The sequence below is a fragment of the Anas acuta genome, chromosome 23 (assembly GCF_963932015.1).
Source record: "Anas acuta chromosome 23, bAnaAcu1.1, whole genome shotgun sequence".
In the NCBI taxonomy this organism is placed as follows: domain Eukaryota; kingdom Metazoa; phylum Chordata; class Aves; order Anseriformes; family Anatidae; genus Anas; species Anas acuta.
Window position 1 is genome coordinate 6512783 of NC_089001.1, and position 23817 is coordinate 6536599.

General features: G+C 49.0%; 1 protein-coding gene across 4 annotated transcripts in view; it reads left to right on the top strand.

Annotated features, from left to right (window-relative positions):
• The first annotated feature begins 1015 nt into the window (after positions 1-1015).
• Positions 1016-23817, top strand: part of ETS1 (ETS proto-oncogene 1, transcription factor) — a 77926-nt gene continuing 55124 nt past the window's right edge. Inside the window, exons 1-3 of one of the 4 annotated variants that reach the window (XM_068659034.1) lie at positions 1016-1164; positions 7800-7882; positions 10160-10304. In XM_068659034.1, the coding sequence (XP_068515135.1) occupies positions 7811-7882; positions 10160-10304 (217 nt within the window). In that variant the 5' untranslated portion in view covers positions 1016-1164; positions 7800-7810. Of the gene's footprint in view, positions 1165-5485; positions 5570-7502; positions 7518-7799; positions 7883-10159; positions 10305-23817 lie in introns of those variants that run through there. The other 3 variants (XM_068659037.1, XM_068659035.1, XM_068659036.1) reach the window with 3 other exon arrangements.

Below are 23817 nucleotides of genomic sequence, written 5' to 3' on the forward strand. Positions count from 1 at the left end.
GAGCATGGGCATCCCAGCCGGGCTGAGAGGCTTGGGCAGGCCGGGAGAAAGGAGGCAGAGCTGTTTGGAGCAGAGCGGGTAATTTAACCCCAAGTTCTAGGAGTGAGACCGCTGCAACCTGTGATTCTGCATCGTCCTTTTCTCTGCCCTGTTGGGAGAGTGCTCGCCTGCTCTCCAAGCCCTGGCAGCCCCCTGTCTGTGCACAGCATCCCCAGATGAGAGAGCCCCTGCCCTCTGGTAGTGCCTGGGTTAAAGCCACCTGGGGGGTGATGCAGGATGGAAACATCCACCTCCAGCAGAGGAAGAGGCTGACCCAGGGGCTCCCAGAGCTGCTTGAGTGCTCTCCCCGCTATGGGTCTGTGTGTAAGTGGAGATTGCTCCGGTCTTTATGATTTTAAAAGGAAGCAGCAGCTACCCTGGCTTCTTTTGGCATGCCTGGTACCAGGAGCACACGGGGAGGGTTTTGGGGCACAGCAGGCTCTGCCAGTGGCAGCAGGGGAGGATGGTGGATGGACCCTGCCGATGCTTGGGAGTGAGGCGGGCACCCAAAAGCACAGCGGTGCCTTGGGGTGTGCGCGGGAGCAGGAAACCCAGAGGTGCCCAGGGGACATTGGAGGAAACAGCAGTTCCTGGCGTCAGGCACTGCCAGGCTGAGCTGAGGTTAGGGGCTCAGCGCTCAGGCTGTTGCTGGATAAACCTTGCCCAGGTTGTGCCCTGAATGCCTTTTTTCTTAACCTCCCTGCAAGAATAACTCCCACCTCACGGGGACTCGGTGGGGCCGGCTGACCCCTGCATAGCACATCGAAACAGCTTTGCAGAAGCCCCCAGCACAGCAGCAGCCGTGCGGACCCAGCAGCCACCACCGAGGCCGGGCACCCCGCGGTGGGGTCGCGGCGTGACATCTGCCAGAGGTGGTGGCCCTTCCTGGCTGGCGGTGGCGGCTGGAGCGTGAGCGGCGTGGAGCTCGCCTTTCCCACCGCCCTGGATGCGGGGCTGACCACTCCCCCTCCCTTTGAATAGGCGGCCCTGCCGCAAACACTATGGTATTTCCATCCTCTCCAGCTCCAGCGCAGAGGATAGCACCAGGTAGCTGGAGAGAGATCGGAGACAAGTGTGGGAAGCCGTGGAGGACATAAGCTTTTTCCCTGGTCTTCCAGATAAGTAGTAAGTGGCGGTGGGGAGAGAGTCGCTTTAAACTCTTCTGTGGGCTGTAGGTACCTGTGTTCATTTTCAGGATACGTCTCAGATTTGTTTTGTCGGTGATTTACTTTTTCTCTCCCCATTCCCAGTTTCACCCAGTAACTGATTGATGTGTTTGCTAATGGTACCGCAGGGTCTTATAAACCTCTGAGCTGATGCTTCCCTTAAAAAAATCCTTTTTATTTTTATATAGAGAGTACATAAAGTTTATATGCATGTTTTGGAGAATGCTATTGTGTTCCTCATCTAGGCAGAAGGCTGCGCCTTGGCATTACTACAGTGGATTGCATTTGCAGTTCCTCCTATTTTTTGAGTTAGTTTTTTGTTTTCTGGGTGGTGGTTTCTTGGTTTTCGCTGTGAGGAGGGGGAGAAGCGAGGTGCCCGGGCTCAGATGCTCGCTCGGCTCACTGCAGCCAGTGCAGCCGGGGGCACAGACACACGGATGGGGAGCAGACAGGCTGGTGTTCACCCCTCAGATGAGGCTCGTTTCTGTCTAGGGAGATGCTATAGGGAGTTCGCTGCTGCAGTTCTGTGCATTTGCAATAGCAATGGCATCCCCCAAAGGGCAGAAAGTGCCACAGGTGCCAGTGTTCGCGTTTGGTAGGGGCTGGAGTAAGGAGCCCTTAGTGTGGCAGCCGTGGGGATTTGTGGCTGTGTCGTTGTGGTTCCTTGGGAAGGGCACAATCCTGCACCCCTCGCCCAGCCACAAGGAGCCAGCAGGAGCCGTGAGTCCCTGAGACATGCACCCAGGGCCTTCCCCCTTCCCTTTAGCCTCTAAATCCTCGCTTTGCATGTGGCCACTCGCTCGGTATTGCAGTTACCATCAACTTCCCATCCTGTGCTGTCAACTGACACCTTTGGGGGCTGTGGGCTGGGTCCGGAGCTGTTTCCTGGTTGCAGCCTCATTCATGCTGCCTCTAATCCAGCTGCGTTTTGGAGCTCACCCCTGCCTCTCTTGTAAACAATTTTCTGGCAAGGCAGATATTTGGGGCTACCCAGATATTTGCACCTTGGGCAGCAGGGAATGACTGCTCTCATCCAGTGGTTGTGAGGTTTTTGGAAGATTGCAGAGCATTTTGTGCACCTGGCATTAGGACCTGTGCATGTCCCCAGCCCTCAGCTTTCCCACTGGGCTTTTGGGGTACCACGCATATCTCCAAACCAGAAAATGCCCCTGCGCTATTGTCACCTTTTTACATCTGGCAATGTACAGACAAACTGGTTTCTCTTTGCTAACTTCCTACAGCTGTTTGAATATTTAATGCTCCGCATTTTCAAAACACCAGCAGATTTGGGCAGTCTGGTCCCAAGCATCCTTCCACAGGTCAAACAGAGAGTCTGGAGCAAAACACCGAAGCACAGCTGGGTCTTTGATCCCACAGGGCAGTTTGGGCTCTGTGACATGGGCAGTGCATGATCCTTGTAGCACCAGATCCTTTCCCAGGGTAGGGAACCCTTGCAGAACAGCGAGAAACATGTCCTGTTCTTTCCCCATTTGCTTTGCCCCACCTGGGGATCTGGCCCATGACGCTGTGCTGTAAGTCTGTTATTTCACAGAGGGAAATACATGAGTGAAATAACAGATGACCTAATTAACCCCCCCACCCATTCACATCTTCCTGCTGCTGCAGATAGCTGCTCTGATCCAGGAGCAGCAGTGTGATTATTGGCAACCGCCTCCCTGCTTTAGCATCCCACCCAAACCCCCTCCTCAGCACCACCTGCAGGTGTCACTTCGCTATAGATTTGGTGATGCCGTCGACGGTGGCATTACTTTAGCTAGATTTTAATATAGAGGCTTAGTAATAGATGAATGACCAGGGTAAAGGAGAAGTCTAAAGCAGAAAGCAGCCCACACCCAAGCGCAGAGAACAAGGGTGTGTGCGTGTGCCTATGAGACTGATCCGAACCACAACCGTGCTGGCGCTGCCTTGTCAGCAGCCATCCTGCCCAGCTAGGGTTTGTCTGGCCACGTAGGTAGGCTGCTGAGCCACCACCAAATCTCCTTCAGGTCTGGCACCTACCGAGAAAAGCAAAGGCACGGCGTTAGCACAGCGAGTGATGTGCAGACAGGCAAACCCCCGCCCCACGAACTGCACCAGACCCAGACCCAGCACCAACAAACTTCTTAGGGCAGCGCCAACCCCGCTGCAGTCACTACTACAAAGTTAAGGTAGAGGCTTAGGGGCACAGATACTCAGTCTCTCACCCTCACTTTCTCTGCATGAGCTTGGGCAAGTCCTTTAATCTCTGTGAGTATTTACTGAAGGTGCAGAAAAGCAATTAATATATTGCTCTATTTACTATAGCACCATTATTTCCCACCCTGCCTGGCTTCCCTTCAGTAAATGAAGTATTATCTTTGAGAACACTGCAAAGTTTCTAAATCAGAATAAATGTAGGAGCCCCTGATATGAAGCAGAGACAGGAGGTGGCCGATCTGTTAAAAAGCATGTTTTGTAAATAGCTGGCAGCAAGAGAAACATGCTCATTTCTATTGCTTGTATCCCTGCACCAGGGATGCTCCTTTTATTTTAAGCTGGTGCCAGGGTTTGATGAATTGAATGAGCTTTTTAACATGCCAACAGATCAACAAACACTATTCCCCCCGGAAAACTGAATTGGCAGGCAGCCTGGAAAGTGTTAGGGTTTCAAGGGTTAAAACCTTGCGGAAGAATGTCATTTCTATGAGCTATTTTCCCCACCCCCTCAAAGATGATAAATTATTACTTGATGAAAAAATAAAATGGCTATCACTAAGCAACTTTGGGGCAGCGAGCTGCCAGCACAGCAGCCCGTGGAGGATGGGCACGTCAGAGGTGCTCCTTTGCATTTTTAAAGTCTTCACTCCCGTTCTTGAAAACTAGAAATATTTTGATGGGGTTACTAATGCTGCCCTTTCCTCCTGACTCCCCATCTAACCGCAAGGAAAGGGAACCTTGTTGGTTTACTGGGATGGAAAAAAACACCCAAATACTGATTTGCAGCTGTCCCTTCAGTGAGACCTCTGCTGGGCTGCCAGCCTGGGGATGAAAGATATGGCGTGGGCAGAAGCCTAGCATGGGCCAACAGCTCGGAAACTGGGGAGAACTCTGAGCCACGGGGTCTTACAGAACACAGGGAGACCAGTGCACAGGGTGCTAAACTGGGAAACAGAGATGGGAGTCTCGTCTCTGCCACAGGAAAGTCACCGTGGTCTCACTCAACTTCCCTTTCCTCATTTAAACAACGTAATACTTAGACACTACAAGGGAATCTTGTAAAGGGTCTTCAGATATCCAACAGATACGGTTCACCTTTGCTTTTAAACTTTTCCCTAATGTCACAAAGGTGTGCATTTAACCAAGAGGACAAATCATTTTTCCCCTTTTAAACTAAGCTTGGTAATTTGTTTTAAAAACATCTCATGTAAAAGAGGAGGGAAGGATGTTGAAATGAAATTAAAACTTTAATTTGGTTTAGAAATGACCCAAGAGTCTAATAGCTTCGGCTGGTAGTTGATCAAGCCCCAGAATAAATACTGCTTTTCCCACACATGTTTTCACAATAAGACAGGAATAATAAGAGCAAACAATAAGACTGAAGTCAAGCTGTTAAGTCATTAAGGATTTTACCAAATGGCTCTGATTCCTCTCTATTTATTAACCGTCTGCAGCGAGCTGTGGACCTTGATTATCTCAGTGTAAATCTGCAGTGATTTCCTTAATTTTGGCCAACTTACCTGACACAAAGAATGCTATCATTTAATTCAGTTCAGCTGCAAGCTCCTGAGTGGTCATTAAAGCTATCTAATGGCATCCAAGGGGAGGAGAGGAACTATTTAGGCTCTTATTAGAGAAAGCTCAAGAGAAGAAAAATATGGCTTGAACATCAGGGAAACTTGCTGACAGTGAGAGATGTATTGGGCTGTGAAGTAGTTTCCTATGGGAAGTGGTGGAAGTTCTGTTAAAATTAGCCTGGACAAAGCACTCCTGAGCTCCCTTTCTGCTTTTGTCTTGCCTCCTGTTGCTGGCTTTGCACACCTAATTTTCCAGAGCACAATTTGTCTTCTGTCTGCATGGGCTCTGCTCACCTGCCTTTTCCTAGCAGGGCTTGTCTTCCAGCTCTATTTCACTGTCTACAAATCTGCATCAGGCTGGTGTGTGTGTGTGTGTGTCTGAATTTAACTTGCGTTTGGACTGGAGCTGCCTTAAACTGCCAGGGGTGGAGGTGCGACTGACTACTGAATTTGCACTGTCCTTCTGCACCCCAAATTGTTCTTTCTAGCAGTAAACTTGCCTTGAGCACAGTGTGCAGGGGAAGAAAAACAGAAGAGTAAGCTGTCCTTGGAAATTTATTGGAGGCACCGGACTCTGTCTAGAGATGATAACTCCTCTTTTGCAGTGCAGGGCTCAGGAGGGAGCTGCTGGTACCGTATTGCAGCTGTGTAGCGATCTTATTGATGTTCTTTATTGCATGAAGCCTTGTCCTGGGTGTCAGGAGGGGTTAGTGCTTCTCCCATGACTGAGTGTGTATTGCTCTGAGCGTAGACATGTGGTACTTTGCTGGAAGGTTCAACTGGCAACAGTATCTTGAAAAAAAAAATAAAAAAATCAGTGAGGCATGAAAACAGTTTGTGAGAACTGGTGTGACTTAGGTGACTTGATTAAAGGAGAAAAACAAAGCCAAGCCCCAACTGCCTACTGCACAAGCTGCAAAGCAGGAAAAAGAGCCGCTTGTGGGTACTGCTGGTTCAGTGCCGTAACTCCTTGCTCTCAGGCGTGTGTGCTATTGAAGTAGGTGGATTGGGCTGACGATTTCTGTTTCCTTTCGTTTGCCAGTGTCTATCATGTTTTGATGCAAAGAGTTTGGTAGCACTGAGGCTTCGACTAGCATAAGGGAGATCAGTCATGTCTAGGTGAGATGGTGATGCTTGCTACGAGCAGGGGACAGGCATGTGACTGAATGGGATGAGGTGACTTTCCCTTTGTTAGCTGAGTCACAGAAACAGGCTCCATGTACCTTCTTTGTTTTCTCCAGCTGCAATGAGATTAAGCAAACATGTTTTAACGCCTAGTTAGAGCAGGCTGGGAGGGTGTGCTCAGATGCTAAGATTAGTTAAGGCTTCTCAGCCACAGTAACTTGCAATGTGTGCTTTTGGGTTTGCTCTAAGTGCAAAGAGAAATGGGGTTGCTGTTCTTTCACCACATTGGTAGTTCTCAGCTTTGAGAATTAAAAAGAGAAGTAAAAAAAAAAAAAATGGTGTTAGAGCAAAAGTTAGTAATAATAAGCAGGAAATGATGATAATAATTTAATACGCATACACATGCAGGTGTTTCACATTTGGCAATTAGTCACACCGTGTGGTGGGAGACTATCTGCAGTCCCTGGTTGCTGAAGCAGCGAGTGAGGCACAGCAGAGGCAGGCTCTGCCCTTGGCCTTGATGTTTGCTGGCCCGGGCAGCAGCAAAGCCCCCAGCCTTGTGAGCAGGGAAGATGCAGGGGGAGGCTGCCAGTGCCTCTGGGGGCTGTTTGTGGGTGCAGCTTAGAGGTGGAGGCTGATGGTAGTGTGGCTCTGGCTGGATGACAACTCGGATGAGGGTTTGCACCTGCAGCGGTTACAGTTGGTAGCAGAGGAGGTCTCCAGAAATCCCAGGGCAGGTATTCTGGAGGAGCTGGAGTTGCTGTGTCCTCAGAGTGGTTAAAGCAGCAGCAGCAGCTCCTCTGTCTCTTGGGCTATGCCATGTATTAGTCTGATGAAAATAGCCATTCCCTTTGGCTCCAAGTCATATCCTGCTTGAGTGAGCCCTTCTGAGCTCAGGCAACTCCCCTTTTACTCTTTCCTCCCAGCACCTTTATGTTATATCCTTCAAAACACAGAAGGTTCACTGGCCCTTTGTTCTCTGCTGCGCGTTTAAAGGAGAGGAGATAAAATGTCTACTTATTGGAAAACAGAACTAGATTTCAGATATTCAGCTCTGAAAATGGGCTAACCAGTGATTAAAAATTGTATCCAGCAAATAGCACCGGAGGGAGGACTTGCTCAGAGGAGTACATCCCATGGCAGGAATGACACTAGTCAGGAATATGAACCTAGGTCTCAGCAATACAGAACTTTAGCAAGGGGGACTGAAGCTAAGTCAGGTAAACAGAAGATGTTTCTGGAAAATAGAAGTTTTTTTGGTGAGCCAGATTGCTTTTGATGAAATTTTTACAGGAAAGGTGTTGATCTCAACAAATTGGAGGGGGAAAAAGAAATTGGCAACAATTTCCCACTAGTTCTCCAGCAAAGGAAATATGATCTCATCCACCCCCAGAGCAGCTCCATCAGCTTCCAGGTGATAATTCATTCAGCATTGTCCGGCTCCCATCAGTTTACACTAATGGATTTGTATTCGCTTTGTTGATATGTACACATCCAATCACAACACCAATTATTAATACAGATTTTTCCCCTTTTACGTTTGCAGCTTAAAGTCATTAAGATGATAGCCTGGTCCCACCTTAATACGGTTGTGAGAAAACACAGGTTATGCAGTGGGTCTAGCTGCTGCTGTCAATTTTTATGCCATGCCAGACTCCTGCAGCAGAGCATCTAATGTCTGTCTCCATTTCTGCAGGCACCTCAGAGATGATGAGTTACTATATGGACACAGCCATTGGCAGTGCAGGCCCTTATCCTTTGGCTCGCCCTGGAGTGATGGTAAGAAGAGAGATTGGGTTATTTTTCTATCCCTAGAAGTAGGTTTTCTCTTTGGCTGTTGTGACATTGCCAGACCATTCATTGACACAGCTCAGTGTTGACCGCTAAATCGTTCCAAGGTTTCATGTAGTTCAGAGCAGCGTCCAAATGCTGAGTGTTTACCCAGAGCTTATCTCAACCTCTCGAGCTTGCAAGCCCAAGCTGGAAATAGGATCGCTGCATCGGATTTCCTGTGCTTGTCGTCAGAGGAGGATTGTTAGGGTAACCATTGTCCCGCAGCCTCCGCTCTCCGCACTGACCTTCACCTGCTGTGGATGAATGTAGCGGCATCAGCACAAAGCAGATCAAGCTTTGGAAAAGGTTCGGTTGGTTTGGCTAGAGTTTTTTTTGGACAAATATGGGGCTTCCTCTCCCCAGGCAGTTCCTTTCTGTTTGTGCAGTTGACGGGTGGTTGTGTGTAATATACGTTACAGTGTGATGCTGGGCATGCCTGTGCCAACTGCCAGCAGCTGTGGGATGGGTTTGACAGTGCCTTGCGTTGCTCCTGAGCTGGGACTGTGCTTTCTTTGTGCTGCCCGTCATCTTATGTTTACACATGACTTTTATTTAGAGAAATCACAGTAATGGACATTTGTCCAAAGAAATTATGGCTAGTGTTAAAGATCCTAGATGAGGTTGGATGTAAGCCATAGCTGAGCTGACGCAGCAGGGGATACAGACAACTTGCTAGAAAGCAAAATTTTCACCAAATTAGGAAGAAAATGCCACTATGACACATGGAAAAATGTCTAATACAGCTCGATATCTTCTTTTTAAATGTTTCCAAGAATGCATTAGGCATTTAAATATTGATTGGAAATGAAGCAAAACTATTTCTGTGTGGAGAAATAATAAATTAAATGACTGAAAACATCCTGAATTTATTTCGAGGTTTCACTACACATATGTATATGTTATTCTCTTATCAATGTATTCATATATATGTAAAATCCTATGTGGATTTTACATACATGTGGTATACATGCACATACATCCATGTATGTATATATGCCATGTGTTTTTATAGGGTATATGTGTGTGTATATATATATTACAGCTGTATATATAAAATTATATCCTGTTATTATTTCCATATATATATATATGTTTGTGTGTATGTGTGTGTATATATATAAATTTTTACACATCCATATAAACAAGGATGTGGATTACATATAGCGACGATCACAACCTAGGACTATATGCATGCCTATATAACACATGATCCACACATGTATCTGTGTGGCATAAGTAATGTATATAGGTCATAAGCATGTAACAGTCTATTATGTGAAGTATATGCAATAATACATGTTTATGCACATATACATTTATATGCATACTTATCAATAAGATAAATAATTATCACAACAACAACTAACGAACAATGCACGCATCAATGAATATCAATGCAAGCAACCATGAATGTACAGTGCTGAGGGCCAGCACTTCCCTCACTGTGGGTCCCCCCACAATTTTGGGGAGACTGTGGGTTCTTTTGCCTCAAATTGTCCAAAAAAACCAAAAGTGTCTAGTTGGCAGGGATGAAATAACAGTTCTTTTTTTTGGGGTGTCCTTCAATGGCACCTCAGCTTGCCCTGGGACCCTCTCTGAGGAGGGCAGCAGGCCAGGCCCCTGCCTGCCGCCATTTTGGTCACCACAGCCCCCCCTTCCTCCTCTTTTCCTCCATTTTATTTTTAAAAGGAGCTTTTTGACCTTGTCATGACCTGCTTGCTCCTCAGCTGGGTGAGTTTTGAGGTGAATTACACCAGATGACACTGTTTCTTCAGCTGCTTGACTCCTGGCTGTTCTTGAGCCTGTTCGGCCCAGGCAGTGTTTTACCTGGGAAACAACCAGGTTTAATAACAGAGAGCACAACTATGGAAAATAATATTTTCTCCGGAGGTGCAGACAGGTGGAATAAACAGGTTCTATGGGTGGTGTGGTGGCTGCAATTGGCATGTCTGCCATCCTGGGGATGGGTCTTGCTGCTCCATTAACTGCTGCGGCTTTGCCTTGCTTGTTGGCAACAAAAATCGTAGAACCATTTATGTGTGAAAAGACCTCTAAGATCGCTGCCAAGTCCACCATTAAAAATGCAAACTCTTCCTCCCGTTTGCTGTTATTTTGCACCTGAATGGGTAGGGAAATGCTTTGTGACTTTCAGATGAAAGGGGGTGGATGGGTTGGGGTTCGCTTTGCTTGCTGAGGTGACATTTTCCCTTCTCCCATGGCCAGAAGCAAGGTGCTGTCGGCTCCTGCGAGGATCCCTGGATGACCTGTGGGTTCCAGTCTGCCTGCTACCAGCCCAGGGCCTGCTACCCGCTCTGGGATGAGTCTGCCATACAGGAGGTGCCCACCGGCCTGGAGCACTACAGCACAGGTAGGACCCCTCGTCTGGGGGTGTGTGCGGAGGGGTGGCGTGTTCCTCCTTTGTTGCTGGGGCTTGGCAGCGTGCTCAAGTGGGAAGTTGAGGTTTAAAGTCCTGGTTTAATGTGCTTGAGGAGTGTATATCTATCTTATGAGTCCATAGAAGAGCTAACAGCATCACTTCTGGAAAGCAGATCTGTATCTCCCTTGCTGGCCATCAAGGGTCTCCCTCAGAGGAGATGAGACTAGAAAGTGGATAAAAGCCTTCAAGCTGCTTTGCTTCGCTAAAAATTCTCGTGCTGGAAGTGGTGTTAGTCCTCCCTGCTTTCAGGTGGGGACTTCTGCAAGGTGTGCAGGGACGTGCACACACAGACCCTTACATCCAGGGATTGCTGCCTTGTTTTTTTTTTTTTTTTTTTTTTTTTTTTTTTTTTTTTTTTTTTACTCCCTGGGGTCTTGACAGACACAGGGTTTACAAGAGGATACTGTGTGCTGTAGCAAGGCAGAAGTGCCCAGCTTCTGGTTGCATCATCAGTGCTTCTAACATGTCTAATGGCATTAGCACAGTCTTCAGCTGGTTTCCTTTGAATGATGATGGAGCCTCTGTGGAGCATGGAGTGGAGCCTGGGTCTCCTGAGTTTTAATTCTGCTATTATGATAATTTTGGCTTTCTTGCCCTTGTAGCTCAGATCTGTTCCCTTGCTCCGGGGATGGTGGTGTACAGTATTCAGGTGGTGCAAAATAACCACAACTGGAGCTGTGTGGCTGTGCTGTGCTGTCAGGGTTGGATGGTTGTGGTGTGCGGTACAGTTAAGCCAATTCACTGGCTTTGACTAGATGATACTAGTCTCTAATGCATTCATACTTTCAAAGTCGTTACAAAATCGCCTGTGACTAATTCTTGCCATGCACATCGTTCAACCTGTGAATCTCGAAGCAGAGCTTTGCAGTTTGGGCTGCTGCTTATATAATCAGCTGGCAGTGGGGATATCAAATGGGTGGTGAAGGATTTCCCAGAGACAAGGCATGGGCAAAGAGCTTTGGACCTTGGTGCAAGGCCTGTTTCCACTGCAGTGTGGTGTGTTCCCTGACCCTGTGTGCTGCTTTTCTTGGAGGCTTTGCCTGTCCACAGCAGTGTGATTGGTTTTGGGAAGAGCTTCCACCAGATATCACCTCCCTATTTGTGCTGTGGCAAAGGAGAGGGCTTGGGTACACCGTGGCACAAGCCGACCACAAAACTGAGTGAAAGAGCTCAAGTTGCATGAATGTGACCTTTGCCAAGGGCCAATATGAAGTTTATGTTTCACTTAAGTCCCACATAAGCCTATCATGAAGCACATAAATCCCATGTAAGCTTTTGCATGGCATGTGCTGGTCTTCTGTGACTTGTTCCCGGCTCGTTAGTTATGCACATTGGTCCCTTGGGAGGGGAAAAGCCCTGATGTTTAGAGACTTTTTGCAGCTAAAGAGTTCAGCAGAACCAGTAACTGTTGCGGTCAAATGTACAGTTTGAAATCTCTCCTTGGCAAATATTCAGGCATTTTGATTTTTTTTTTCCTTTGGTGAGCACTTGTGTGTTAGCTGGAGATGGACACAGAGAGCTGTGGCTGGAGAAAAACTCTGCTGTCTATTCCCAGCCGTTCTTATTTCAGCTATTTGCTCAACTCCTGTGGGTGACCTCTCTCAGCGTGATGTCAACTCTGCTCTGATGAAATCTGCCCTTGCAGCATTTGGATTTACTCAAACATTTTGCAAATCTGTGCCTGGAAAGTTTTCTTTTTTTTTTCTTTTTTTTTTTTTCCTACCCTCTCCCCTTTTCTGTGAAAGTGTTCTCCCCAGGGACCAATGTATCTGCAACCCAGATCTTCATTACCCCATGCTGGGTCTGTGAAATTTCTTGCTGCAAAGTTTGGAGCCTGGTTCAAAGCTCAGTGAAGCCAGGAAAAAAAAAGTCATTGTCTTCAACAGGTTTTAATCCAACTTTCATTACACCGGGACTGGTAGGACAGACCTCTCAATCTCTTGCAATACCTAAGAATTATCTTTCAGTTCTTCCTGTTGCAGTGCAAGGTACTCTTTCTCTGATATTTTTTTAATATACTATCGTTTCTTCACAGTCTAGAGCAGTTTCTAATTTTAAATGAGAGGAAACTCTCATTTGTATACACTGCTAGGAACGGTCTTTCATTTCTCCTTTGTGTTTCGGGTGCACATTAAAACCATTTGTCATCTATTCTTCTGGTGTACTGGAGGCTATTTTGGTTTTCATGGTCCTGGTGTTGGTGAAAGAAACAAGTCAACAAGGAAAATACAAGTGTGAATATATCCTCTTGTAATAGAAACCCGCAATACTTCTAAAAGTTTTCGAGCTGCTTGCCTTTAGAGAAGGTATTTTGCCTTGGTGTTTATTTATGTTGCACTTAGTCTGCTAAGATTATTTGGTGATAAGTATAAAGGAAAGCTTGATGTGAATTTAGTTTGTCAAAAGAGACAAGGAGAGAGTGTTCATTATTATTATTACTATTATATTTTTAATTTAGGCAAGAAATCTGAAATGTATGTAGTCAGTTTTATTTGTTACTTTGCTATCACAACCTGCAATGCATAGGTGGGGGCTATGACTGCCTGGAGAACAAACTATGATTGGGTCCATAGCAAGTAAAAAGGCACATCCCCAAGGTGTTAGGAAATAACTAGCAAGAACTGCCTGGTTATGAAAACTAGCTCCTATGGGAACAGGAGAGTAGAAGCCATTGGTTCTTAGTTACATCATCTGGTGAGCCAAAATTAAGGGTGCTGTGCCTCTACCTGATGCACCAGGGCCACTGAAAGGATGCTGTCACACTTAGCACTCAGATGTTTAGTGCCTGGGGCAATAGTATCCTAATATTACCCTTTGGTAATATTTTTTGGCTGATACAATGTTAGGCACAAAACTGGAGTGGAGGAAAAGATTTGATAGCAGTATCGTAATTTCAGCATTGACATAGTCCTGGCTGCGCTGCCTTTTTGAGCCAAGGTCATTTTGACAACCCCTTCCACTATGAACTGGTTTATTTTTCTTAGTGATAGGGGAGATAAAACTGTTGTTAATGGCAAGAGAAAGATGAAATGACTCTAGCGGAAGAAGTTTCTATGATTGTTGTTGTGCTGAGTTAGCATTCTTGGACTGAAGGTGTTTCCAGCATTTTGGACACTACAGGAGCCTTTGGGTGAGTGATTCTGTTTTCACTCAAGCAAATGGGCTCGAGTTTGAGGTTTGCAAGACAAGGAATGGAATTAAAGCTTCTAGAGGAGAAATTAGAGCTGTGGGTCTGACCCTGCTTCCCTAGTTTATGCTGCTGTGAAAGCAATGCTGCTGATTTTGATCAGGCTCCAGGCACTGAGACGCTGTCAGAAATAAAAGGCACCACGTTGGGCTGATCCCCAGCACCCAGAGCAGTTCAGGCCAGTGCTGTGGGAGGGCATGGTGCAGAGAGGACAGAATCACAGAATCACAGAATTTTCTAGGTTGGAAGAGACCTCAAGATCATCGAGTCCAACCTCTGACCTAAAACTAACAGTCCCCACTAAACCATATCCCTAAGCTCTACATCTAAACGTCTTTTGAAGACTTCCAGGGATGGTGACTCCACCACCTCCCTGGGCAGCCCGTTCCAATGCCTCACAACCCTTTCAGTAAAGAAATTCTTCCTAACATCTAACCTAAAACTCCCCTGGCGTAACTTTAGCCCATTCCCCCTCGTCCTGTCACCAGGCACATGGGAGAACAGGCCAACCCCCACCTCGCTACAGCCTCCTTTAATGTACTTATACAGAGCAATAAGGTCACCCCTGAGCCTCCTCTTCTCTAGGCTGAACAAGCCCAGCTCCTTCAGCCGCTCCTCGTAGGACTTGCTTTCTCCTCGTAGGACAGACTGACCCAGTCTGTGGCCGTGCTGTCTGGCCACATTGCCTTGGTGCCACCTCTCAACGCAAAACATTTTGGGGTTGTTAGCATCCAAGTGGACATCTTAGATTGGGGCCCTGCAGCCTGGGCCACCATGGTGTCATAATGGGCTTGGTATGAAAATAAAGCCCTTGGAGCTGAAACAAAGCATCGCAGCTTGATGCCTTGCCCCATGCAGACAAAGTAGAGATGCCTTCCCTTTGCACCCACCCTGCTCTGGCTGTGATCTTCCTCGAAGCCCCGCTCTCAGCTCAGACCGGGCTGCAGGCAGAAATCCCCCAGGTGCTGCCTGCATCCATCGCAGGCTGTCCCTGCTTTTCCCCACGTTGCCCTCCTTTGCAGCAAGACCTGCTCTCTCCCCTGCTGGGTCCCGTTGGATATCCCCGGAGGAAAGCTCTTTCTGTGAGCATTTTCTGGGCTGTCTTCCAGGCCCACGCACGGAGGAAGGGAGCCTGGGGAGGGGGAGAGAGGGGGGAAGGTGAAAGCCGACCAGGCTCAGCCCGATGGCTTCTCCAGCTGCAGCACATTTTCCAAGTGAAGCTTAAAAAAAAAAAAATCTGCATTTTTTTCATGTCCTTTTATCCTATTTTTAACTGCGGCCTCCTTCCTTTTCTCAGCCTCCTCCAACACTTCCCCCCTCCCCTGCGCCGCTGCCTCCCCCGCACGCTCTCCGCAGAGATGAATGGGCGTCTTTTCACAGGGCACGCACATCTGCTTGCGGCTGCGAGACCTAGCAGGACTTCTCAGGCAGCTCGTGACGGCTCTGCTGGACCGGCCCGCCTGTCCTCTCCCTCCTAAATAAATGAGGAGTGGGCAAGGGAGGACGTGGAGGAAGGTGAAGGGAAACAGCAGGTGGGGGGAAAAGGAGTGAGCCACCGCGGGGAGGGACCAGGGAGCGCCGAGGCGGTGGATGCTAATTCATTTCAAGGCTCAACAAAAGCCATGAACAAAATCCTCTGTGTAACTGCCTCTGCCCAGCCCACGGTTGCTTGATTCCCCCGCACTTGCAGCTCACCCTGCCTGGTCCTTGGGGTCCTATTGCCACAGGGCATGAACGAGGCCTTTCTGCTGGGCACCGCTGTCATCCTCTGGCCAGTGAGTGCAGCTTCTTGCAAGCCTTAGGGTCTGGAGCTGTTTATAGCTGGCTGGAATGGTTTTTTTTTGACCCTTTTTCTTCCTGGCAGCCTTTAGGTTTTTCATTGGCTCTAGTTCAAGTCATGTCACATCTACTACAAATGAGTGCTCTGGGTTTGTTGAAGGGCATACACAATTTTCTCCATTAAGAGCACTTACTTGGATCTAGCAGTGAAGAGAAAAGATCCTTCTACGCCTTGTGAATGAATTGTGCCACTGGCTGCCAGGGGTGTCTGCATCTCTCCTGGCCCTTTTACAAGGGCCCTCTGAAGGATGCTGAGCAATTCCTGGTTAGCTTGTCATATTAGTGGGAGCTGAGCAGTTACTGGTTTGCTCTTCACGTTAGCGGGAACTGAACTGAGTGCCTGAGTAGTGTGGATCTTCGTTTTGCAGGTGAGGAAAACACATGCAGGTGACCCTTTGATACCTAGTTACACTCCCTCTGGACCCCTGCTGTAACCTGCTGCAAGTCAGAACGTGGAGAGCTTTATTTGCACTGAAGCAACAGAATGACAAAAATCCAGGCTTTCGCTTTTCTATTTGTTTCCTGCCTGACTCTGGAAAAATCCCTGTCTCGCCTCAGAGACAAAACCCCAGGGAGATCCCTGCATGTTGGGTCATCACCAGAGAATGAGCACTGAGCACTTTTCCCACTTGAGCTGCAGACTCGTGTCAGCTGGGGATCGGCTGCCGCGCAGGGAGGAATTGTGCTCTGAACAGGGAGTCGGTGCTGGATGAGGCTGGGAGAAAATGGGAAGGCTGTTGCATGTTTTTGGGGGTGCTACCTGCAGATTTGCTAAGGGACTCCGGCATAAAAGGGGGGCTGGAGGAACATCACGAAAATGAGCAGCAGCACTGGCAGCTTCGGTATGCTGTGGGGAAGGAGTAACTCGATGCAGAAGGGACTAAGCCACAGGCTGTTCCTTAGTGCCTCGAAGGTGGCTGCAGATACCTCTTTTGGCATTGCTCTTGGAGTAGCATGGATCCCTCTGTAGGGATGGAGTGAATCTCCCTCTGGATATACTTGTTTCCATCCTGTGCCACCAAACACTTGATTCAGGAAGGTTATGCAAAGCACAAATGCTTCTTTGAGCTTTCCCAACGCCCTTTCCCTACACAAGTGTGCTGAGACCCAGGAGCGTTTGCTTCAGGGGATACTGGGCAGCAGAACACCTTCTCCAGGGAGTTTGGGATGCACGTGGCCAGCCCTTCTTGCAGCAGTGCCCTCAGTGGGTTTTGCTGTGCTGACTGGAGCAGGGAGGGCAGCAGGAGCGAGACCAGCTCCTGTTTTCTCTCTGGATGGACAGGGCTGGCTGGGTGATGCTGGGTATGCGCAGGGCAGGCAGAGGGGGACGTGGAGAGCACGGGGGGCTGGGACCCTGAAAACAGCCTGTTTCTTTCAGCTCCTGGCAGCGTGAAGCACCTCTCTCTCCCTCCAGATGTTCACTGTGTTTATAGCTGCTGAAGCAAGAGGCTGAACTCTCTCATTAATACATTTCTCTCTCCCTCTCTCACATTGAAGCCAGAAGTCTCAGCTCAGAGGTTGCAGCTGGAAAGGAGCTGGGGGTGAGGGGTGGGAGAGAGAAGGGAGGTGTATGCGAGCCTCCCATCCCATTCAGCTCCCCCCTCCGCTTCCCTCCCCCCGAATCCTCCCAAAATACACATGCCCCGAAAAAAGAAAAACACTGGCAGATTTTTTATTTCAGAAAGTAAACACTTAGGCCATGGGGGTCTGGAGGTTATGGGAAAAGAGGAAACCATTGGGCTAATCAGGCCGGGACACACTTCCCCTGCTGAAATAAACCAGAAATCATTGCATTACAGGGCGCCGCCGCGGTTAACCCTGGTGCTGCCAACACAGCTGAGTGCTGGGGAGCTGCGGAGAGCTCGCAGCCTGCCCACGCGTTCCTTCCCTGCTCCCTGGTTTTGAAGCCAGAGCGAAGAGCTGCTGCGGAAGGGGAGCCAGCACTCTGCAGCGGCCCTTTGGCATGCCAGCCCTTTGGGAATGAGTCGTTGGGAATTTTTAGTAGGAAATTAAACCTTTTTTTTTTCAATGGTTTATGAGCCGTCCTATAGAATTTCATAGCTATTCTTGCCTGAGAACTCTGCCTGACTGCTGCAGACATCTACAGAAAGGAAAGCTGTCTCTGCTTGGGTCAGCAGAATTTGGGGGTAAAGTCTGCAGACCCTCGAACAGTTCTCAGAAAGCTTTCCACCCTTATTAGGATTGCATTAGGTGTATAAATTATGAGATTACTGATTACTTGGTTGCAAACCCTTTGGGAAGGAATCCTTCCTGCTTTCTTTTACGCCTGTGTTTGCAGAGCACACTGCATGTGGGATCTGCCTGTGAGATGGGGGACCCTTGATGCTCCTCAGGCTGAATAGCTGTAGTCCAGGTGTAAGTGAGCTAATTGGCCCTTTGTAGCTACTTTACAAAGAGAGCTCGATTTTTCTCTCTCTAAGCCAGGCGTTGGGCTTCCCCTGGCTCCTTTCACACTCTGAGTTGCGTGCTATAAATGGATACCCGCTACCAGGTCTCACGCATCTTACGACTGCAGCAGCTATCTGGGTTTCAGAAGGGTTGGATCTCTGAGCATGAATGTTTATCACTGTAAATGGGTATTAGAGATTGTCTGTTACCACAAGCCCGGGTCTGTTTCATCAGCGCTCCTTGCTGTGATTGCTGATACCCTTTCCATTCTGCCAGGCTGAGATTTCGGAGGAGCCCCGTGTGCTCAGCACGATGCCCATGCTGACACAGTCCTTGGTGGGGTTCGTGGTGCTGCGCTTCGGCACCCTGGGACTGTGCTCTCCCTGCAAGCCTCTGCTGGCAATCACCGGGAGGGAGCACAGCCGAGAGGAAAACCCAGCACGGAGCACTTTGTAGCCAAGGGAAAGTGATCTTCCCAATGACACCGCTGCAGGAGGCTTTACCTCATCTGTTACAGCGTAAGCGCTGGCGGTGAAAGGTGCCGTCACCGGTTCCTTGAGCCGTCAGCCAGGCCCTTGCAGCGTTCCCACCAGAAGGCAAAGCCCCCGATAGCGTGCGATAGGGCAGCGCTGCAGACCTGCGTGTCCCACCCCGCTATCTCAAGAATGCATTTGAACAGGAGCTGTTACTGCAGCCTCTGGAGGTCGAAGCTTCAGATGGAAATCAGGCCGTATGGAGATAGTCCCACAGGGCAAATTTCAGAATTTTTGGAGTTGGTGTTCAGCTCAGATAAGCCCTGGAGAGCTCAGATACTTTATCTGAGCCTTATCTGAGCTATTTGCATCACTTCAGTCTGAGAAACCATGCTGTCAGACGTTTGGGGCGGGGGTGAGTTGTCTTAGGATGGTCTGTCTGTCTTTTTTTATTATTTCTAACACACAGACACCTCCAGGACGGGGCTGTGGTGTGCCACATGCAGCTCAAAGAGCTTGTATGTAGGCTGGATAGATGGAGAGCAGGAAGGAGAAATGCCCTGCTCAGATCCATGCGGTTGTAAGGGCAGGATTAGGACCGATGTTCCCTGAAAGCTCTATGAGGGATGGCATCTCTCTGCTCCCTTGCTAAAATTGAATAGAAATAAGGTTGAGCTGCCCGTGTGGTCAACTGTGAATGGATGTGATTCCTCCTTTTCAGAGCAGAGCCAGGTCTGAGATTTCTCAAATGTGGTTTGCTTTCTGTGCCTTGTTTCCTAGACCCTGCTTTGTGCAAGTGAAGTTCCTTACCTTGCCCAGAGCTCCTGGGGGCTGTGTGGGGTCGGTGCTCTCGTTACTCTTGTAGCATCTCCTTTCTTCGTTCCTGCTTTGCAGCCATGATCTGTTTGACCGAAAGCACCCCAGGGCCCCCAGACTGTATAAAGCACCATCCTCTTCCCTTCCCAGCCTGTGGGGTGGTTTCATTCACCTGAGCTCCCAGTCCTGGTGGCTCTTCCACAACAGTGATCTTCTGGAAAAAGGATTCTCAGGGAAAAGAAAAAGACGTTTAGATGTAGAGCTTAGGGATATGGTTTAGTGGGGACTGTTAGTGTTAGGTCAGAGGTTGGACTCGATGATCTTGAGGTCTCTTCCAACCTAGAAATTCTGTGAATTCTGTGAAAAGTGGATTTAGGAGATCTGACCGAGTCTAAAAGCTGGAGTTTGGAAGACCTTAGCTACACGACTTAACAGAAAGTCTTTAGGCATTTAAACCATGCTGATTTCCTTTGGAGTTAGATGCCTCAGTCATTCAGAAGCCTGCCTGTGAGCAGTTTCTCACGTCGGAGATACAGATGATTAATTCATTGCACATTTTATTGCGATGCTTAATTCATTGAGGTCAGGCAAGTGGCTGGAAGTCTCCAGAGAATGGTGTTGTAGAAGTGCTCAATACTGGGAAAAAAAACAGAACAGACATCTGAAGTGACACCGAGGCACTGGCGGGGCTGTCCCCTTGAAGCTATGTATAGCTGCTGGAACACGTGCTGAAGTTTACGCAGCCCACCGGATGGGCCTTCCCCGGTGGGGATTTGTATCAATAGGCTTTGAGAAAAGTTGCAGCGGGTCAATTGTTGGCTGGTTCACAATGGAGTAAATACCGCTTCTCTCCTGCAGCTGGCTCAGGGAGGGGAGGCTGCCCGGGGCAGGCAGGGCTGCTGAGGCTGAGCGCATCGGGAGGATGGTTTCTCTGCCAGCAAGTGGAGTTGCCTTGGGGAGCTGCAGTGGGAGGCTCACCGGCTTCCAAGTGGCTCGTGTTAGGTGTGGGAAAAGCTTGGGATGAAGCCTGGAGTGGGATTTGCACGTCGGCTTCTTTGTGGCGTGAGGAGATTCTCAGCTGGCGTGAGGCAGCGCCGGTCCATCCTTCGAGAGCTGCATTTGGAGACCTCCGGTCCCTTCCCCTCTTGGAGGCCGGGTTCCCTCTTGGTGGTTTTCCTTCCCCTGCCATGCTGCAAGGGCAGCTGAAGGTTCAAGGTCAGGATCCAGTCTTGAAACCCCAAAGCCAGCTGCAGCGTGTCTGAGAAGCGGGCCGGCTTCTCCCCGCTCAGTGGGAACGCTGCCATTGATTTCGGTGAAGGGGAGTGGGTGCGTGCACCGCAAAGCAATACAGTGAAGATCAACAGTTCATGGCAGGACTTCCCTTCCTGGAAAGGGAAACAAGGCCGCTGACATGGCATATGCTGTGTGAGCAGCACTACGTGGCAAAAACACTTGTAGATATTTGTGCTTCCCGTTGAGGGAGTGGGACGGAGCAAAATAAATTGCTCTGCCAAAGTTGGTTGAGATTTTAAAAAAGCAATGGCCCAAGCTACTTCTCCCTGACTTATCAGCGATGACTTTTCAGGAGTCAGAAATGCCTTTCTTCCCTGGTTTGCATGATTCACTCTCCACATGCAAAGTTCAAGGGGGCAGAGGGCACTTGGTTTAGCTGGAGCGATGTCAGCATTGAGGTAGAATAGGAAAAAAGGAGGAGGTGCCCCAAGGGAGCCTGCTCATGGAAAATTTCTAATTTGGTCAGCTACAGGCATCTCGCTGAGGAGCCTGCGCTTGGGAGACTTCAACCCAGTTTTGCAGGCTCGAGAGGCATGAATAATTATGGAAGGCTGGGATGGAAATTAAGCTGGCATCTTAGTCCTGCCCTGGACCAGCTCTTCACCATGGTGCAAGCCTGGGGTACCCGTGTGTGCTGTGAGATGGCTCCAGGAATGCTCAAACCTTCTCTTCCCCTGCTCTGCATCCAGTTACTGCCTCACCCTGTGAGACCAGAGGCTCCCTTTGTCTGGCAGCTTTTGTTGTGTTCCTATCCAGGCAAACAGCTACTAGATGAAAGTAGGAGCAGTTTCCCTCGCTTCACAGTAATCAAAGTGACAGGATAACAAGGCAAGTGTGCAGCCTGCTTCGCCTTCCACTTGTGCTGAGTTCCAGGCTGGGTGTCAGCTCCGTCCCTATCTAGATGAAATACTGCTTTTTGTCTTTTTTTTTTTTCTCTGTTGTTACTGCCAAAAGTGACGGATCGTTCTGCAGAAATCATCAATGTTTTGTCAAAACGAAATCCAAACATTTCCAGGCAAAACTCAGCGTTTTCTGGTGCTGGCTGAGTTGATGCAAAAGCAAATCTCCGTGGGAAATGCCAACATGGAACAAAAATGGGGAAATACATTGGAGTGCTCTGCAGAATGCTTCCCCTGGCTCTCATGTTTAAATGTGTGTCCGAGGGGTGGTGAGGCTGAGGTGGTTGAACCCAGGAGGTTATTCTGGATCGCTCGGAGTGCTTATTCAGACCAGAGTGGTTCAAGCAGCCCCGCAGGCACACGGGAGGAGCCCAGCCTGTGCCACGAGGTGTGTGCAGTGAGCAGCAATGCTCGCTCCCTCCTTCCCAACCACCAGGATGTGATGCCTCATCCGAGCCACAGCTTCAAGCTCCGAGATCCGTTGTTTTTGGGTCTCACCAATCTGCTCCCGCATTTCTGCGTATCGCCCCATCTTCCTTTCCCCCACGCTCGCACCCCGTGAGACTGTCGGTCCAGCTCCGTGTTTGGTGTAGCAGATGCTTTTTTTACCATCAGTCTTCCGACAATCCTCTGGGGCCTCGCCGGGCTGCAGTGAGCAGTGAGCGGTGGCACCAGGCTGCAGCGGGGGCACTTTGTGCTCCGCACCCACCTGAAGCGAAATGGGTTCATCGGGGCTCTCCCACGCCTGCCAAGTGCATCCTGCCGCTCCCCTCCCCGCCGCTGCCGCTCCTCACTTCATTAGCACTGGAGATGTTTATAAATGGAAGAGATAATATTTTTCGTTTCCAGTTTGGGTTTCCAGGGCAGCCACTTTCTGAAGCACTTAGGAAGTTTAGAGAAGACGAGGTTATATAAACGATTTTTCCCCCCTGGGCTCTTATTAATCAAGTGGCCTGTGGAGCCATTCCCATAGCTTTGGGATAAAGGGCACTAGCTGGGTGAGGGGAGGCAGGCAGTTAACACGAGGCATCTTTTTTTTTTTTTTCTTCCCCTTTTTTTGTACGTTTCCGATGAGTGGAGCAGTCAGACCTGGCTGCTTGGGTTTGAAAGTGGACAGAGAGCTGAGTGGCATGCTGAGGCTGTGTTTTGGGCTTCGCTCCTGTACTAGCCCCTCATAGGCCTTGAACCAAGTCGTACAGCACCTTTCAATGACAATTTACCCGGCCCTGTTGATAAATCCTTTTAAAATTTGATTATCTGGTGTAAAATGCTAGCATTGCCTGAGCATAGGGGAAATACGGTTTAGATAACAATGAGCTGATCCTTGTGCTTTCTACAATAACACCCTATGGACGTGCACACGCACACAAACACTAATTAATACATTTCCTGGCAAGCTCTGATGTGTTTCCAGAGCTTCCCAGCACTTTCCCACCCAGGCTGCAGCAGCAGCTGCTGCCCAGCATGGCTGCAAGCAGCAAGGGCAGCTCGTGGGTTGGGAAACCAGGAGCAAGCTTCATGTCAGCTCTCCCCGTTCCCATCAGAAGGAAACCAAGCTCTGCCTCCTCCTCCGGGCCCTTCCTCCCACTGCCTCCCCACCAGCAGAGCCGAGGGCTGGGGTCTTTCTGTTTTCCTTGGGTGGAAAGAGCCCTGGCTGTTGCGCGGGTCCAGCTGTTCCAGTCCTGGAGCCGCAGGTCCACAGGAAATCAGCTCATTTGTCTGCTGACCCACATTCCAGTTCTCCAGCCATGCTCTCTCGGTGTGAAAATAATGATTTAAATAGCCAAGGGTGGAAAATAATGATTTAAAGGAGGTAAAGGGAATATTTGGAGCTATTGCTGACTGTAGACTTGGCAGAGAGAAGCTGTATTTCTTCCGGGTCTGGGGAGCGTGTGGGAAGCGGTGGGTTGAGGTGTTGAACATCTGGAGTGATTTAGCAGTTTTGAGCTGTCGTGCAGGGCTGCGGGGTGCAGGAGTAACTCATCCTGAAGAACTGGGGAGGATGAATGGAGAGAAAAGGTGCTCGGCACGTTCGGCTGGAGCAGGTGCAGGTCGGGCTCGGCAGAAGAGCCGTGGTGATCCCCTCCGGGGACAGGGGATGGGTGGGGGTGGCCCCAGCATCCAGCAGCACCGCTCGGGATGCTTCAGGCAGCTCCCGTGATGTTTGATGATCTCTGAACGACTTGGCTCGCCTGGCCAGAACTGATTTGCAGACCGGGAGGAAACCTCAAGCACCGTGTTACAACGCAGAGCCACGTGTTTTGTTTCATCTCACTCTTGATGCTAAAACATGAATTGGGCTTCCCTGCTGAAAATGCATCTGAGACCTGTCCCTTCCTTGGAAACTTTGGTGAAGTGACTAACAGAGTGCAAAGGGGGTTTGTTAATGGATTATTTTTAATTGATCCTTTTCTTCATTTTGAAATTTCTTCCCATTTGAAAAGTGCAAAAATGAATACTTTGAGCTCAGATGAATGACACGCGATTTTCCTTATTTTCTTTTAGCTACTTTAGCCCAATGAAAAGCG